The sequence below is a fragment of the Pholcus phalangioides genome, unplaced genomic scaffold, assembly GCF_987345545.1.
Source record: "Pholcus phalangioides strain wild (caught in Gottingen) unplaced genomic scaffold, Ppha-v1.0 ptg000015l_1, whole genome shotgun sequence".
In the NCBI taxonomy this organism is placed as follows: domain Eukaryota; kingdom Metazoa; phylum Arthropoda; class Arachnida; order Araneae; family Pholcidae; genus Pholcus; species Pholcus phalangioides.
The window spans coordinates 46,819,448-46,838,773 of record NW_028301608.1 but is presented as its reverse complement, the minus strand read 5'-3'; the positions used below and the strand labels follow the sequence as shown (position 1 = coordinate 46,838,773).

At 37.9% G+C, this 19,326-nt stretch overlaps 1 protein-coding gene across 2 annotated transcripts in view; it reads left to right on the top strand.

Moving 5' to 3' along the window:
- Positions 1-19,326, top strand: part of pnt (ETS transcription factor pointed) — a 69,282-nt gene that overhangs the window by 29,347 nt on the left and 20,609 nt on the right. Inside the window, exon 1 of one of the 2 annotated variants that reach the window (XM_089243638.1) lies at positions 5,725-5,858. The exons of the other annotated variant lie outside the window; for it this stretch is intronic. Within the exon in view, the coding sequence (XP_089099764.1) occupies positions 5,807-5,858 (52 nt within the window). The 5' untranslated portion in view covers positions 5,725-5,806. Of the gene's footprint in view, positions 1-5,724; positions 5,859-19,326 lie in introns of those variants that run through there. 2 annotated transcript variants of the gene reach the window in all.

The following is a 19,326-nucleotide window of genomic DNA, read 5'->3' as shown; positions in this document are numbered from 1 at the left end:
GTTATACGAGTAAATGTCCAGCGGCACAATTATCGCAGACGCAATCGCAGAAACGAGAAAAAGGTCTGGTCAACCTGCTGGTGAAACAGCTGTTGCTATAGATCTCACGTGATTCTCTAATCTTGATAGGGTTCCCCAAAAATGGGACCGGGTGTTGCTTTTTATTGGCGTAAGATCCTATAGGTAGTCTTTCTCAAAGTATGTGTCACGGTTCCCAGAGGCGTCGCGTCAAGCCGAGGTTAATAAGAAGACATATTTTTTTTATTACTTATATATTATATACTACTTATATATTTATGAAGATAAAATTATTCACCCGTTGTAATTGATATTAGTAATATCTGTATGGGTTCAAATACAATTATACCTTCATATTTAAGTTAGATTCACCCAGGGCTGGAACTAGAAGAGGCGCGGGGGGGGGGGGCAACTGCCCCGGGCGAAAAAATTTAGGAGGCGGAAGTTTAAGGTGGAAACAAGGAACACCGTTATAAAATTAATTGATTTTAAAATTGTGGGGGGGGGGGGGAAGCAAAAATCCTAGTTAGGTTTCCCCCATACATCTTCAAGGAGAATGCAGGAAATAGGGATCCTAAATACGGAACATCGCTAAATTTCACCAAAAATCGCAATTTATTGCTTTAAATGCTATTTGTTAGTTACTGCTAAAATCGCTGAAGAGTGTGGAGATAAAGGACAGCTACAAATCGTAGTAAATAAAAAATGTACTTCATGGAAAAAAGTATTCAAATGATGACCATATTTCGTTGAGAAAAATAAAATTCGGTAAATTGGGATCTTGAATAATAATCCGTAAAATACGGATACCCTGTAAGCCACTCTTTTGTTCACTCACATGCTTGCACACTGTTGTTTTAACTCATATGATTCCACACTGTTTTGGTCTCACATACTTGCACACGCTCTAGGCCATTCACTTACCTGATCCCTCGCTCTGTTGGTCACTCGTTCGCTCACTCACGTGCTTGCAAACTCTCTAGGTCACTCTTTTGGTCACTCATTGACCAGTCCATTGCTGTCTGGGCAGAGGTGAAGTTATTGAGTGATACAAATTTTATCGCCCCCTTCTCCCATTCTACTAATTTTTCCTAACCACTAATTCCTCAAATTTGTCGCCCCTTTGAACTCTCCGCCTTGGATTATAGCCCGCTAAGCGCCCACCCCTGTAAATACGCCACTAACTGCCCATAACTGCATAGAAATGGTGGCCCCGGAATAAATTTCTTTCAAATTGTTATCAATTTCCGCTGATAGGCCTCAATTCTTCTGTCTGTTATGAATGAAATTTTATCCCACAATATGAACTAGATTTTTTTTGTGTACTCTCGCGTTTCCCCCCCCCCCTCTCAAAATACATGAATGAATATTTGATCCGCGTATCGGGAGACCTTAACCCTTTCCCGCCATTCTCACACGAACACATCAAAAACGCTGTGACGTCATACGAGGAATCCATGGGATAAGGGGTTGGTAGTTTCGTTTTTCCCATATTTTCCAGACAATATTTCCGTAGCAGCTTTACTATTGTTATTCAACCCATGGGGGGAATGGGGTAAATTCCATGGGAGAAGAGATTTTTTTTTTTTCCCCTTTTGATCGAGGGGGTAAATTACAAGAGGAAACAGATGTTTATACGTCATTCCCAGTAGAGTACGGAGAACAACTGTTTTTTCCACGTGCTTTACTCCCCATTTAAAAAGAAGGGAAGAAAAAAAGAATCTAAATTTCACAACAGTCTTATTGTTACTTACACCGTTAGGTATTTAGATATTCAGCACGTGAAAGTGAATTGTAGTACCTTTAGTATTGGTGACTTAAGGGACTTTAATTCATCTATGTATACAAAATTCTATATATATATATATATATATATGTGTGTGTTAACACACATACTCTACATACATAACTCTACAAATCTACAATTATTTTGCGATCTATCGTCGCCAAATATACCAAATGGTCCCCGACTTGAACGAGAGGCTACTTTAAAAGTTTGTCAGAGATGGGCAAATGTCCGAAATAGGCGAAAAACTGCAACAATGGTTTCTCTGCCTCAACAATCACTTCCGGAATGTTTACTTTGGTTACCATGGTTTCCTAGGAATGCGTTTCATACATGTATATGCCTTTAAAATGGTTTGTCACTTCTTTAAACCTTTCATATGTATCATAGTTTGTATATGCTTTTATAATGGTTTGTCACTTTTCCAATACTCTCACAGCAATTGAAGGAAACCCGGGCAGCGCCGGGTATAGCTAGTGAATAAATAAAATATTTTGTAGGACGTAAATAAGTATCTTTTTATACACGTATATACTGGATGTCCTGTAAGTGCTAATGCGGTCTTTATCTCATCAACCGTCCGCCATTGAGGTATAGTTTCAATTAAAAAAAAATTCTCAAAAGGCTTTCAAAAACTACCCTGCACCAGTTTTGTGAGTGAGAACACAGTGCGTAACAAAATGAAAAAAATCCAAAGTTCCCTTGCCCTCTAACTTCCAGTTAGAAAGTTGCCGCCCTGTATCTCTTGAGGCCAACAGAAAAAAAATTCCACGTTTCTAAGTTAAATATTCGCTGAGGTATTCGAATTCCAAAAATCGGAGAAAAGTTATGAAAGAACAGCAAAAACTAACGGACACACACAATGACCCTTTCCCTCATTTATGCTGTCCTTTCCCAACTTTTCTCCGAGGTTTTTTTTAGGAAATATCGGCAATTATTGCACTTGGAAATTTGGATTTTTTTTTTCGGCATCAGGAGAGACTGGGCAACAAATTTCTAACTCGAAGTTAGTGGTCGGGAGGAAGGGAATCGTATAAAAATGTAGATTTTGAAAAAAAATTGAAAAATATATGTATTTTTCGATTCCTTGATACCTTCATAAATTTCTGTGTTTTGGAAAAGCACATAATATAGATGCATTCGTTGTGTACTCTATTGATTGCTAGATGAATTTCCGAGACTTGGAATTGTTGTTCGAAACCTCATAATGTCAATGGATGCGAAAATTCCCTTTTAATTACAGAGAAGGATGGATAATATATATATAGGATTAATTTTTTTATCTACAGTTTTTATATCTCACGTCGTTGGACTCAAAAGCAACGATATTGCATTTTAGTTCGTATGTCTCGTAGTTTTTCCTTTTTTTTTTTTCGTCAAATGGCAACAACAGCTAAAATCATTGATCAAAGATCAAATTTTTTGGCATGAGCTTCACGAAAGTTCAATCAGTGCTTTAGATTCTTGGCCAGTTCAAAAACATTATCATATTTACGAATTTGTTTTACATGTTTCCGTTTATTCTGCTTGTTGGAAACGACAAGATCGCAGTTGGTCTTCAAGTGACGTATCAAGTGACTTTTGGACGGAGAATATTACATTAAGACCGGCCGGGTCATGTTTCCAGTAGTGTAGATGGTAGCATGCTTTCGCGATTTGCAAGAGGGCCTGGGCTCAAGTCTCGGTGATGACCAGATGATTTTTACTTCCGAGTTCACCTCGGCATAAAATCCAGAATATATGTTTTCTTGATTATAGTGATCTCCTCACGTTTCGCTCTCCGATATATTCTCTCTATATATATATTCTCTATATATATATACTCTCCTTATACGTTTCGCTCAATTATAAGACGATTTTCTGCATTGATGGCAGTTGGTGTTCAAGTGACACATCACCACACCTAAATCGTTTGGACGAAGAACATTAGGAGTTCCTAAAACACTTGCCTGGCTCAGAGTTGCTTCATATCAAACCTCTCGAATTATTAGAACAGTTTCTGCTGCTGTTGAACAAATTTTTCATTGAAAAATGGATCACACTGAATAAAGTCTGTTTCTTCAGGATGCTGCTTGGCCAAGTGATGTGGAGGGTTTCTCTTCGAATACGTATTACACATTATAAGTTGCCTATGAAAGTATATGGTTGAGAAAATTATATATATCCAAAATTGAAACGTGCAATAATTTCGCCTTCATGATTTCTGAATCATTCTGTTTTTATCAGTCTCGGCTTCAGAATACCTTATACTGCACGCGCATGTAAGTGTACGTACTTCAAACAATAGTAATTATGATAAAATTATCGGAGAAAATTAACTGTGTGTTCCCTCGCAAAAAAAAGAAGTGCATGCGTTAATAATCCTTAACAGTGCATGTGGGAATCAATCATTAAACGTCAAACTTGTGACAATCCGTAATAAATTATTCACAATTCCCGTTTCTGAATAACTGAGTTCTGAATATTCTGAGTTCTCTGAATAACAGTACTGTTGGTAGTTGTAGGGTTCGGGGGAAGGGGGGGGGGGAGAAGCGCGAAAGGCTTAGTACAGTATTTTCTTCGACTTGTGTTACAGCGGAAATCGATATACACAGAGAAAGCCACTGTTGCGTGGCCACGAGGGAAGCAATGGAAGATACCAAGGAGTACGTACTGTTGTAGTAGTACGTAGCGTACGTATACGTACTTGGGGAGTACATTGTGGTAGCTGTACGATTTCCTGTACACACACACTCTCTCTCACCCCTCCGTCCTGATGAAGCACCTGAAGCCAAGAACTTTCCAACCTTTCACACGAAACTCATCGAACCGGGCCTTGCCTCCCCCCTCCGTCTCTATTTTTTTCCTACCTTTTTACGGTTACTGTGGGGGGCCCCTCGCAAAGTAACGCCTGTTGCAAAGCAGTTGAGGGTAATTCTAATAACCTTCGTTTTATACGTATATACTCATAAATGACAGAAAAAAAAGTCTTTCCCCCGAAAAGAACCCCTCTGTTTTTCTTTTTGCCGCACCATGAGGCGGCGCTGCGGGGAAAAAAACTTTTTCCAAGAGAGAGAGAGATGCGCGGGGTTTTTCATTCATGTAGAATGTCTTGATGGAAGTCGGTTATGGATTAGAAAACTCTCTCTCACTATACATTTCTGGTGTATCGGGACCATTGCTGCTGCTGCTGCTACTACTACTCTCCGAGTGTAAACATTGTTTCTTGGTTACTTGAGGCTTCCTTATCAGCATGAACAAGTACCTACTTCGTTTCGTCTCCGTGGTGCGTACGATCTAAGTGAGTCTTCGGCATCTGTTTGTTACTCCACTGTGCCTGCCGACTGAACATGACTCGTGGTTGCTGCTGTTACGCCACTGGCTGCAAACTTACGCTGTTTTTCGAGCATATACTTATTGGTTTTTGAGACAACCAAATGAAATGGAGCTGCTATAGTCAATTTTTTTCCCCCCAAGAACATCCCAATTCTGTGATCATATAACGTGTGTCTAGTCAAGATTTAATCGTTAACACGATCGGATCAGTAATAATCGCAATTGTGTACAAAAATAATTTATTTTTCCTGCGACAAGTTTTAGTCCATTGTAATATAAATATTTCGTCTATATACTATTTGTGTGAATTAGAGACAGTATCTCTCTCTCTGGTGATGTCTCCGAGTTAATCCGTTTTTCCAAGTATTTCTACCGAGTTCTCACGCAGATTTTTTCAAGCACCCATTCATCGAGACCTGCTGCATATAAGCCCTTCGGCACCTGATTGTCTGATTGACCAGTTGGAGACCATGCACTCCCGATTTCCAGCTGTCCGTCCTAGCCTTTGAGCGGTGTTCCTCAAAAGGGTGTTCCTCGTTATCAGCTAGTTAAGTGATTGTACTATTCCATGGACGTTAAAGGCATGTTTTCACCTATGGTGTCTGGACGGTAAAACTGGTCCCTATTGTACATAAATAAACTGTGTTTTTTTCGGTTAATTTCATTCTGTGCTCAAGTACTTTTGAGATGAACATGTTAGCTCCTAAGCTGAAGCCTATTTCCTCAAAGATTTCCAAAGGTATGTTCGCTATTTTTTTTTTTTCGAACTTGCATGTTAAAATATCTTCATACGTTCGCTGATGTTTTAGGGTTCCCAGCTACCTAGAAATTTCAGGTAAATTAATAGGTAGGGAATAATTATGGAAATATTTGATAAAAGTCAGGGGGAATCCTGTGGAGGGAGGCCGAAACTTGAAAAACATTTGGAAGGTTAATATTTTGGGTTTTTTTTCAGTAGTTTTAGCCAGTGAAAGTCTAGAATATTTTTGTTAGAGGAAATCTGGGAAAATATTTGAGTTTTGGTCAAGAAAAGTCAAGGAAATTTTTGAATTTTCGTCAGGGAAAAATCAAGGAAATTCTCGAGTTTTCTCAGGAAAAGTAAAAATTTCTGAGTTTGTCAGAGGAATTTTTTTTTTTTTTTTTTTTTTTTTTTTTTTTTTTTGCTTCGGTCGAGAAAGTCAAGGAAATTTCTTGAGTTTTGGTCAAGGGAACTTGAGTGTTGGTCAGTGAAAGTCTGAGAAATTTTAAAAAGTCAGGTAATTTTTTGAGTCTAGGTCAGGGAAAGTAAATTTTCGAATTCTGTCAGGTAAATTTTTATTCGGTCAAGAAAATTCGGGGAAATTCTTTATTTTTGATCAGGGAAATGATCAAGCAGATTTTGTGCTGGGGCACTCTGCATTGGTTCTTTTTCCAATATCGACGAGGAAATGATTTCTAATTCATAGTTATCATAATTCGAACTATCCGCAACCGGAAGAAAGACGTTTCTCGGCTAGTTATCCTCGTTATCCTCTTATAAAAGAGAAATAGAACCTCATATTTATATTAAACGTTCACCCACAGCCAAAAATATCGACCTGAATTTTGTTATCTTCCTCGTAGCGATAAAATCAATGAATCTTTGAGAATGATAAGCCAATTTATTTCCTCGTATTCGTCAAAATACAATAATATTGTTATTATTGCTAAAAAAAAATATCACGCTTTTTCTTCTTCCTGAAATGCTTATTTTTGAAGAATATACTGAATATATATATATATTCATTATTATCTGTCCCCGTGTTTCTCTTAAGAGTGGTTACGTAACTGATTATTACCGAGGAGAAGTAAAGGATATCTTATACTGCCTACGCCTTTGGCTATTAACCTACTTTTTTTTCGGGTACTTTTACTAAGTTGTAAGGCGTGTTAGAAAAATAAAGAGGAATACATGCGTTGGGTTTTGTTCTACTAAACATAGGAATTTTTCTTTTTGAATTATTGCCCATCCTTATGACAAGTTTTGAAAACTCATTCGGTTTTTCGCTCAATTTTCTTCACATATAACATGATACGCTTAATATGAAGATAACTACACAAAAAAAACCTTGTTTAGTTACTGAATATTCATCCGTGGCCAAAAATATCGACCTTATTCCTAGATTTTTTTGTTATCTTCCTTATTCCGTTATTATCAGTTAGTCTGCGGCGGAAAAAAAATGATAAGGTGGTTTATTTTTTGTTTTTCGACAAATATAAATCAGACACCAACACTTCAATCAAGTTGATAGGCTATCATTTTAGAAGGGAATTTAATAACAACGCAGAGGGGAAAGAATCATTGCTATATAGATCGTTTTTTTTTATCTTGTGTTGTTAAAAGAACCGTAGTTGTCAAAAGTGCAATTTAAAAATTATTAGAAGAACCACTGTTGTAGAGAGTATCATTTAAGAAATTATTGAAAGAGCCGTTTTTGTGGGAACGTATTATCATTTATAAACAAACTTTTAGCAATTATTGTCGAGAGTAAAAATAATTTAAAAAATAATTGAAAGAATCATTGTTGGTGAGAAAATCATTAAAAAATTATTAAAAAAAGTACAAAGAACCATTGTTGAAAGTGTCATTTAAAAATAATTGTAACCACACTGTTGAGAGTATCATTTTGAAAATGATTAAAAAAAATCATTGTTGTCGAGAGTATCATTTTAAAAATAATTGAAATAACCATTGTTAGTGAGAGTATCATTTAAAACAATTAAGAGAATCATTGTCGTTTGGGAGTATCATTTAAATTATTAAAAGAACCATTGTTTTCGAGAGTATTGTTTGAAAACAATTGAAAGAAACTGTTGTCGGGACTGCCATAAATTTTAGAAACAGACTTTTGCCAATTTTTGTCTGGAGTAGTGGTTCTCTTTATTGACTCGCAGAGTACTTTTTCGAACATAATTTCTATGGCGGAGCCCCGTAGATTCTCTTCTCTCCCTCTCTCTTTTTTTTTTTAAATCAAAACAAGATAAACTGAAAAAATATCAAATTTACAAAATTTATTTTAATTACTTCAAATTTGCTAATTTATTTTATTTTTCTCGGGTGGCCGTGTAGCCCCTAGCAAGTGCACACGGAGCCCCGGTTGAGAACCGCTAGAGTATCAATTAAAAATAATAAAATAACATTGTTGTCGGGAGTATCATTTAAAAAGCATTGAATGATAATTAATTTTTTCTTAATCGTGTATTTACACGTGAGAAAATTAGATCAAAATATAGTATATCGAATTCCCTTATAAACTTTTTTTATTTTATATTAAATTTGTTTGAGGTTATACGTAATATCAGTGAAAATCATGTCATAAAAGAAAAATTCATGGTAAAAATGGAGAAAATTTTCTTCAATATACAAAATTACATATTTTATTTCTATCATGGTTGTAACAATGAAAAACCATTATTGCCGCACTTACATACATCATAATATGTAGTTAATTACGTACATTCTTTATTTCCAATACGGTTGTTATTTTAGTAAAACGTATATCCTGTATTACTCATTCGAATGCAGTGTTACCAACAACACAAGGTCTATTCTGTAATATCAGTAGAGCCTGGAACTTAAGACTCTAACAATCGCCGAAATAGGCAGGTAAAACGGCATTTATAATTTATTTAAGGAAGAAACAATGACTAAAAACTAAAGTATTAAGGGCCCCAAAAACTAGCTGAAAAACTGGTTGCACTTAATCCGCCTACCGTTTTAATTAAGGCTAATAACTCCATTATTACCCAAGTTGAATTGACTTCAAGCCCAAAATAAAATGCTAGTTGACCATCAGGATTAGGTCAATTCCAGGGCCAACATTACCAGACGTGGAGCCCGTGGAAAAAATTATCTGTGGGGGCTCCTTCGAGTTGCGAATAATTCTCGTTTATTTATAAAAATTTTGTCATTTCTGTAGTTGAAAAAACAATATTTAACTTTATTCTTTATATTATCGCATGGACTCCTTTAGGAGCCCTGTGTGGGCGCATCTGTCTCACACCCCCCGAAGGCGACTCAATTTAATCGAATACCGAAAAATATGTAAGCAAAATAAATAACCATGGTTATTTTGTAGTGTAATGGTGTAAAAAACAAAAACAACATGGGTCCCCAGAAGAAGTTCTGGGGGGCTTCTTCTACCCCGCCTTGGGTGAGTCATGACGTCAACTGATGACCTCGTGGGACAGTCATTGGTCAGCTATACATATACAACGCAGTTCAATCCATGAGCGAGAAACGTTATTTGACTCATGTGGAGAAACAAATTTTTGATTTTCTAACATGGGTTGCGTTCATCGGCTGGGAGGGAGGTTTTCTGATGATTAATACTGAGAGTTAGAAAATTTCAAATAGAGCAAATCTTTTGTTTTCAATCCTCAAAATATCCAAGTTTTATAGATTATGAGCTCTGAAATTAAGTCATAAACTTGAACCTATGTTAAAATAGGCATTTAAGGCAAAAAAAAAAAAGTTCAAAAAAGACATTTTTTTTACAAAATAGTTTGAAAATAGGTATGTATGGCATTTTGCCTGAATTTCCGGGCTCTAGATATCAGATACAATGCAGTATTAATAGTTTCGTGGGACACGGGGCAAAAAGATTCTTTGGAGACCTATTCAGTGAGCCTGGTAGTGCCAGCCAACTACCAATTTAGAATATTTTCTAATTGCATTATTATTTTGCTTTATTGATACGAGAAGGACCTTTGAGTGGGCCCATGCGTTAACACGGCCCCCGATCAGATATTTTCTGGTGAGATGAATTTTCTTCAAGCTCGCCCACTTCCAAGAAGCAAAATGTTGCTTAGGAAAAGAATGAAAAGGTTTTTTTTTCTCTTCTGGGGTCAATTTTTTTTTCTTTCATGACCCCGCAGAGTCAACTGATCGGCTGCGTGTGTTCTTTCATTACCAACTCCCCCGCAGAGCATGTTGAGTAAAAAAGAGAGGCACGTAGAGCGAGCTCCGAGGCATCATCATCACCATTCTAGAACTTTTTCTGTACCCTATATACTTGTAATGGAGTAACCTTGAATATCAAAGTTAATTCTTTTTTTCCTCTTCTTCTTTCTGCTTGTGTCCTTTAAATGGGCGTTTTCCACATGTTGCTCGGACGGATCCATTTACGATGAACTTGGGAGGCAGAACGAGAAGTTTGCTTAACGATCTTCCCGAAACACGTCCGTTGTTCCGTATACTGAGATGTACCATCGGAAAGAGCACCTAAACGAAAAGAGAAAAGAGGATGTATGTCGAAAAATTGTGATTAGTTTTCCAATTCATATTTTCTATTTGGTATTGAAAAAATTCTAGAAAAATAGATAGTCACACCCCCTCATTCCGATTATTTTTCGTCACTACCTCCGGGAGTGGGTAATTTGCGCTCCTGCTGCCTTCCTTGGATGTGGTAGCCGTTTCTCAGGCTCCCTCTCCGGAATCGATAGTCACACCCCCCAGCACACATCCGCATTATAAGTTTGTGGCTTATAAATAGTGGTTCATAGACTCTCGGGGGCCAGCCTACAAGATAGGGCTCCCGGTGACCTGGAAACATGTCCCTCCCATATACTGGAGCAGGACCCCAGGCTGATCTGTGACTATCTTTTATAGTCAATTTATAAAGTGAAAAAACAAAAATGATGAGAATCGTCATTTTTGTGGCACCCATGGATGGGGCCCCTGTCAGCCCTATTCTAGAGGGGGGGGGGGCATGCTTGGAAAGTCAGGAAAAATGTAGATTGTTTGACAAAACGCAAATATGCAAAAATATAGGAGACCGAGGACAATTCTGTGAAGGGAAAAACTGGAACTCGAGAAATATCTGGAAGGTTGAGATTTTGAATTTTACCTTTTTTTTGCTTTAGGGATTTTGGTCAGCAAAGGGTCACCAAGTCCCATTTCCCTTAAAAAATTCGCTGGTGTCTAATTTTTTTCCCCGATTCGTGAATCATTGATATACTCTTCTTCTTGCCAAGTCGCTATGGCAAAGCATGACTGGTCCTGTTTTCCCTCTGTATTTGATCTAGGGTTCCTTGGATAGGTGAAAATGGAAAAACGCGCTACAAATCATCATGGAAATATTCTGAAGAAACTCACCCATTTGCCATATGAATTTTTTGCATGGTAAATATGGTTGTGAAATCCAAATTTAAGACTGAAAATATTGTACAAAAGAATTTCAAAATTATTTCCGCTGGTAATGGTTAAAATCTGTCCAAGCTGGAGAGATGTCAAAGATATGGAGGTACAATGTTCAGGTCATCCTGTGTATGAGCAAGTTCCGTTCAATACCATGAAGTGTAGAGAGGTGTCCAAGTTGACAGGTTTTGCTGTAACTTACATAAATATGTTCAAACAATTTGTCAAGTCAATGTTTCTCAAAGTGTGTGTCGCTGCTCTGACGAGCATGTCGCTTCATGCTGTGGATATTGACATATGGCTATTAGGGCATCAAAAGTATTCACCCTGTCCATACATCTAATACTTTAATGCGGCACCTGTTGTACAATAATGATCACATGACATGCTAGCCAAAACCCGCACGTTTCAATAACACTACAAAACTTTAGTGCGTTGCCGAAAATTTCTTTCGGAGGGGGTATAATTGTTGTTTTTTTTGGGGGGGGGACCAAAGTGGCAGAACAATAGACTTAACTATGTTATCCCATAAAAATCAGCCATTTTCTAAAATTGGGAGGGGTAGAGCGGACTCCCAGCGCTCCCTCCTCTTGCTACAGCCTTGACACAAAGCACCAACCACATACATTTTTCCATATCAAACGTAATTACTCTTCATTTTTTCGCCATCGATAAGATGACAGATATAACAGAGAGTAAATAAATACCTCAACGTGTTTTAAAAATCCATCTTCACAGCCTAGAAAAAGGGCCATGAACCTTATACTAACCGAATATACAGGTTTACTACCAAATAGGCTGGGGGGGAAAGAGAACCTTTCCTCCCCCTTTTTTTTTTCTTACGAAGGAGTCTAGCAAATCAAGTTTACATATATATACAGTATGTCCTCGCTATGCCCGTTGTTTTCTCACGAAATCGTAGCTCCGTGTGCTCTCCCATAGTAGTGGCTTCTACCTGTTCTTACCTCTAGTCTACGGAGTCTTTTCTTACCCCCCCCCCTCTCCGTCCACCATCTTGTAATGCTGGGCTGTCTCTTTTTCTACTCTCCCCCCCCCCATATAAAAATCGACGCTCTCTCTCTCTCTCACGTTTAGCCCATTCATAAAAATCCAACAGCGGGCGATTTCCATGGGGGAGAGGGGGAAGAGGAGGAGGGAAATGATAGGCAGAAACTGGCTTTTTATTTCTCTCGCCTCCCTCCCCTCTTTTTCTCGTATCCTCATTTCATTCATAAAAATCTCTCAGGTCCGTACTCTTCTCTCGTCTCATTCATTCATAGAGAGAAGGAGGGGGAAAAAAATATATATATAGTAAGTAGTATATAGTAACAACAGAGGAGCCTTCTGATTGGCTGTGAGCCGTTATAGCGTGACGGTGCCTGGGAAAACAGGTGACGGACATGAGGATAATATATAATATTGTAGCATGTTATTTTTTCTCCTCCCCTGTCCTTCTACTCTAACATGTGTAATTTTTTATTATTATTTTTTGTATGTTTTATGCCACATGAGTTTTTGATGTATTTCGTGGACGAAATACTAAAACTCTGGAACGGAATTTTTTCCTTTGTTTGCAAATCAAACCTGTGGACCCTGTTGTGATTTTTTTTTTTTTTTTTTTTTTTTGCCTTCTTCAACATGACGTGGATCTGTGGGGTGGATGAGGTTTTGAATATGGGTGGAAAATATTTTTATTGTTGCAATTTTTAATTTTATAGGCGTAATCAATTTTTTAGATGTCCCGTAGATATCCTTCAGCGGGGAAAATATTCATTCCAAAGGCTGCCATCAGCTTGTTGGGAAAAGTTGCTTGAAACCTCAAGAAATAGGAATTAATGGGCAGTTTTTTAGAATGTATGGGCGGCGTGTGTAAAGCAAGAGGAAATTCAGTGGAACCTTTCGGTAACTGACACCATGGGAGAGAAATTTTGGTCCACTAATGAAGCTTGTCTGTTATATATGTTCCAACTATTCGGGTTTTCCCAGCAGTGTTTCCGCATCAAAATTCATCAAAATCCCTGAAACGTTTTTATATAGGAGTGAAAATACTCATTAAAATTTTTGATGAATTTTTTTTTTTAATTTTTAAAAATACTGAATAAAGAATTTTAATTTTTGTTAAAAAAAGACAATGAACGCACGGTAAAAATACTAGGTTTTTTTTTTTTACAAAAACGCACTTCAAAGTTTGGAAGGAGGTGTGAACTTATTTTTCACCGTTACTTTTTCAGATAACACTGGTTCCCAGCGACGAAAGTTAGAGAAATGGAAAATTGTCAGGAAAAGTCAAGGGAAAAATGTATAACGTGTAGCGAAAAAGCTACTGAAATATGTCAAAAAAATATTAGATAAAAGTCAGAGAAAATACATCTGTGAATTGAAAAAAAAAAATGAAACGTGAAAAACATTTAGCAAAAAAGGGTAGATTTTGAATTTTCGTTCTTTCAGACTCTGGTTCCACAAATGTGGTGGTTGCTTTTCCTCACTTTTTTTCTTTTAACCTTAGGGAGTTAAGCCTTAAGTTAAAGGATTGTGAAAGTTTTGAGATAGAAATATGGTGATATGAACTTTGGGGACTTTCATCAGGGGGCAGAACTTAAAATTGAATTTTCAGAGGTGTTTAAGATGGCTATCAGGAGAAAGTGCCTCCGGGAAAACTGTGATTCATTCCATAAAATACAGCAATAAAATTCTGGGAAAAATTGTTTGTGAAGATGAATATGCAGCCCCCCCCCCCCCACATCATCTTCGCTGAAAAAAAAAACTGAATGAAATGAATTATTTCTTCACAAAAGAAAATGAAGATAAAAACTGAGAAAAATAAGCAATGAATGCTCGGGTCTGAAAGGGTTAAGAGTTGTGGTCAAGGAAAGTCCGGGACATTTTTGTGTTTTGGTCGGGGGGATAATCAAGCAGATTTTGGGGGCCAACAATCATATGAATTTGATGGTAAACATTTGACTCTCAAATGGTATGCCACAGCACCCTACGGTGCGTCGACATCGGCTAAGCATGTCTTGATAACAATATGACCAATATTGTGAGGCCTTGTACAGACGGTCAGGTTATGTTCCTAAACAGTTCTAAATGAATATCATTCTTTTCATGATGCTACTATTGAAATTTTTCCCTAGGATCGGTTCTCAATAGACCTTTTGGAAGTTTTGGACGGGTGAGGTGCACGGGAAGATCGTTCGAGTTGTTGACATTTAGTGTGTTCTTGAAAGACAAGGGTAGTGTAAGAAATTTCAAATCGAGTTGATATCTGTGTCTTATTAGATGATTGGGAGAACTAGACTTGATTAAAAGAATCGATGATCAATAATGAAAACCACACCAAACATAACCGCTCGTCCAATTTTATAGTCAATAAAAAAATAATATCAATAATAAAATAGTTCATAGTGATCTCATTCACGATTATTTTTTGAGCAAAATGGTCTTTAAAAAGTTTGAATTGATGATGTTTCTGAAAAGACTTTCCTGTATTTATACTAATTTTAAATTTCAAACACTAGAAAATATGTACTTCGAAATACACATCACTTGGATAATATAGCTACGTGTTTTCCAACACCCCCCCCCCCCCCATTACACATATATAGATCACCCGTGAGAATTATTATGGGAGATAGATTTAGGAGAATCGTTGACAGGAGAGTGGGTGTGTGTGTGTGTTTTAGGGTCTTCTGAGTGGAATTTCTTGTGGGTGTGCGTGTGAGCCTGGAAAATGTGGGTGAAATCTTTATTATTTCGACGACAAACAACTAGACTTTTTTGAGGGAAGAAGCCATTTGTATATCCATTGGGAGAGGACCAAACAGACAGACATACATGGTTAACGTACATTAACACATGTTCCTTTTCTCCCTCATGGCTACTGCCCCTCATTACTATTTGTTATACTATACATCTCTGCTTCTGAGGGTAGATGCGCTTTTTTTATATCTTTTCTGTACGTGGCTGCATCTTTCATCCATCCACATGTGGAGACTGGTGATGATTCTTCAACATCATTCAATTCTCTCTCCCCCCCCCCCTCTAAAATTTATAGCCTTTTCTAAAAATAACATTTTTTTTTTTAAATATTGTAGTTATTGCCCTGCTAATATTGGCGCTCGCGAGATATTAGAATACTCTTGAATGTCATTCTTGAAGGAAGAAGCCATTGGGGTTCTTGAGTGTCTTCGAACATCACCAGCAGGGGCCCCACGTCCTTAGACTAGGACTCCCTTGCTTGAACTGTTCACCCCAGCCGCTTTCTGGTAAATTTTTAGTATAAAGTAAATAAGATTCACTCCGGGCTCTTGGGCTAGAGCTCTGCTAATCTCTCCTTTCCAACGTGTGTGAGGATCATCATCCCCCATAGGAATTGCGCATTCCGGTATTATTGCATTCTTTCTCCTGCTCTATACGTGTGACAATACATCGCTTGCTTCATAGTATTTAGGGCAGTGGAGCCCCAGTACGATATAGCTGTCGATGCCTGTCCCCAGTCCAGGAATCCTAGCGAGCCTGTTACATCAATCTTTTAGTAAATTTATAATGTAAAGTATTGAAAAATTATGCACGGATGAATAAAGTCGATCTCGGCCCTCAAGACCAAACAAAGCTCTGCATGACTGACACGTTACGCTTTTATGACGTCATTGATATACATATCTAAATATGTCAATCAATCGTAAGATGTCGTCAGTTTATGCCTCGGTTCTTGCAGTGACGGTTTAATGCATGCCCCTTCTCGGGCACGGCTCGGAGGCTCTAAAGCAGAATGTTTATCATTGTTCTGCAAAGTCCTTAGCTAACCGAAAATGAGGTAAAAAAGTCCCGTAATAGAATTTTCTCACAGATATTGTTCTGTGACGTACATCGCAGTTTTCGGAATATTCCGCTTTTGGGCTCGGGGTCCTCTAGTGCAGAGAGGGGGCCTCCCGATGAATGAGATCTGGTTAAAATGTTTGAGTTTAAGCATTTTAATTGAAAGGTCCAAACTTATAGCCAGGGACGGGGAGACTCAGAAAAATCACTTCCCTGGGAGCACGCGTGATGCTCTTAGAGACTACCCTGGATTTTTTTCAATTCCAGTGTTGAAGTCACAATGTCAGTTCTCAATAGGCACTGATTCCAAGATTGTCTCAATTCCCTATTTTTCTTACATGCCCAAGACTTTTAGAATCATTGGTCCACCCTATCATGACCTAGGAGGCTCACGTGTAAGACAAAGATCCCCACGATAAGGAGATCCGATACTATGACTTTTGAGAGTATGTAACCTTTCTGGAAAAGGGTAAAAAAGCCAATCTTTTTCTGATCCAGGACTTTCTGTTGCACATTAATTCACTTCAGTCAAAGTGCCGGTCTGAGAAGGGTCGATTTTCAGAGGAACGAATGGAGAGGTTTTTACTACATGTAAATTTGTAGGTGGGGGGGGGGGGGAGATTTTACGATAATAAGATGGCCTTGTGAATGTCATGAACTTTCCTAATATCGTTAACCATCGCAAAATTTGGTTTTTCCAGGAGGTTTTTTTTTTTTTTTTGCTATTTGAAGCAGAAAATAAATGGCCGTAGCAGTAACCAAAGGGGGAAAAGATGCACTAAAAGGTCTGTATATACAGTAATAAAAGAACAAGAAAAAAAACGAGCCGATAAATTCCCACAGATAACAAACACCACGATAAATATATCTTAATGTTCTAGAGGCCCGGCCATAATTACCACTTAATTTGCATGGTTGTCGGAAACCTTTCCCACGTGCTATAACGGGGTTTTTACTCCTCGAGACTAAAATAGTGAAAAGCAAAACAAAAAAAAAGATGCGACCAATCCGTGGGAAGGCCTGTCCACGGGTTTATAATTAAAACGTTGCAGGGGCCCCCCTTTTTTTGTCTTTTCATATAATCGCCCCCCAGGGGAGGGTCAACTTTCTAGCACTTCCTGTGCCCTGGGGCAGGCAGGCTGAACATGAACTCGTTCCCGTCTACCATCTGGAGCCCAGCGCTGTTTTTAAAGTCTGTGTAGACAGGTTGGCGCTCACGTGTCCTATCCTATTATCTCTGAAGTTGAAGCCACCACTACCACTACTACTACTATACTAGTCTTGTAATAAGACAAAAAAAAAATGAAGAAGAAGAAAAGCCTCGTGTTGTAATAGTATACACACGCTCACAAACTCAATTTCTCTTCTCCTTGGATATTAACGAGAAAAGGATTGGGTTTTTTTTTTTTACTTTTGGCTATATAATGGTACGTGTTTGGACAGCGTGGGAAAAAATGAGCGCGAGTCCGTGTCTTGGTTCATTAATGACGAAGTTCGAATTGGAAATTCTGTTTGTGGCCAGTGGTTTCATCACTAGAATTTCGGCATTTTCATCTTGGGGCCCTCGATTGACGAACCGAGTGAGCTTTTCTCACGATATAGGCTCCATTTGTTGATCAGGGGTATCATTTTTTCCCCCTATGTAACATCTTTCTCATTATTATATGTGTATACAGTATGTGATGGAGCCATAATATATATATATATATATATATATATTAATATAAGTGTCCACTAAAACTGTGGGAAAGTGCAGTCTATAGATTTACAGTGGCAGAGACGAAGATTGCGCAAGGCCATCGAAAAAATTTAGGGTTTTTTTTTAAATTCTTGACGAATGCATAGAAATTTTTTTTTTCAATCATTTATTTAGCTTCCTATGTTGTATGTATTTGCATTGGACCTGATTTTGGAAGGAATTTGTGGGGCTTTCGTACCCAGGGCCCCAAATGGTAATGACATTCATTCGCCGATTGATTAGAAACCCTTGACCGTAATCATGAAAGAAAGTTGCCTATTGTTTTTGCCTTGTCCCTCTCCCTCCTAGTCAAAATTGAGCTTTTTGTCTGTGTTGAAATATGAATAGGCTGCCGCTTTGAAACTTTAAAAATGGCTGAATAATTAATCTCTCTGCCAAAAAAAGTGTCGCCTTTCTTTCATTATGCCGATTTTCACTTCTTTGTTTAGGAAAATGAGTAAAACTGCATATCCTGTAGCCGAGCCCCTAGGCTAGGATCTTTGGTGGACCCCAGGCCAGATTTTTCACGGACCCCCTGTATGGTAAATTTATAGTATGAAAAACAAAGCAAAAAAAAAAATAATTTGGAATTGTCGCGGGCCCCCCGGGGTGGGACAGTTTCAGCTCCACTTTTTTTTTTGGGGGGGGGGGGTTCGATGAATGTAAAGCATGGAGTGCACAGTGGGCCATACATGAGAGATGGCCATCGCTCCCATGCCTCGCGTGTGTTTCTCGTGATGTGTGGATTGATACATTATTTAAGGCACACCTTTTGCTGGTTGGACACAACCCCTTGGTAGGCCGGAGGTTGTGCACCCTTGAGCAAGGGTTCTGAACCCTATAGGTCGAAGGGGGATTCCGAGACGGGTCATAAACATTCATTAATAATTCTGTTATAAATGTACTTGTTGCAGTATTGGTTTTCTGAAACCAAACATTTTGTTAATAAGGAACATTTATAACAAGTATTTTCTAATGAAAAATGGGTACTGGCATAATCCTTCATAATGGTGAGTGGAGAAACGACAGGTAATAGGTATCTCAAAACCCCCACCACCCGACGGCAACCAATCTCGCGTTCCTTAATTTCCATTCTATAAAATCATCTAGAAAATCGATTGCTCAAAGTAGAAAGTGGAGCTCGGGGAAAAATTTATCTCCTGGAAAGACTCGAGAGAGAAAAATCCGTTCCTTTAATTGATGCAGCCCTCGATACTGGACAACCAAAAGTTCCAGTGGATACGATACATGCCACAACGAATAACTTAGATATTATCCTTAAATTGACTAAAATGTTTAATTAAATAGTGACAGTACACATAAGAAATACTTTCATCTTTTCCGAAAACATCTTGAAAAATTCTTTGGTTCGGTGATTCCTCTGCATTACTCATAGTATTTACATAATTATTATGTCGAAATTGTATGATTTTTAGCCTTGAAGCTTCTTGTGAATGAGTGTTTAAAAGGAAAAATATTTTCTTAATTTTTTTT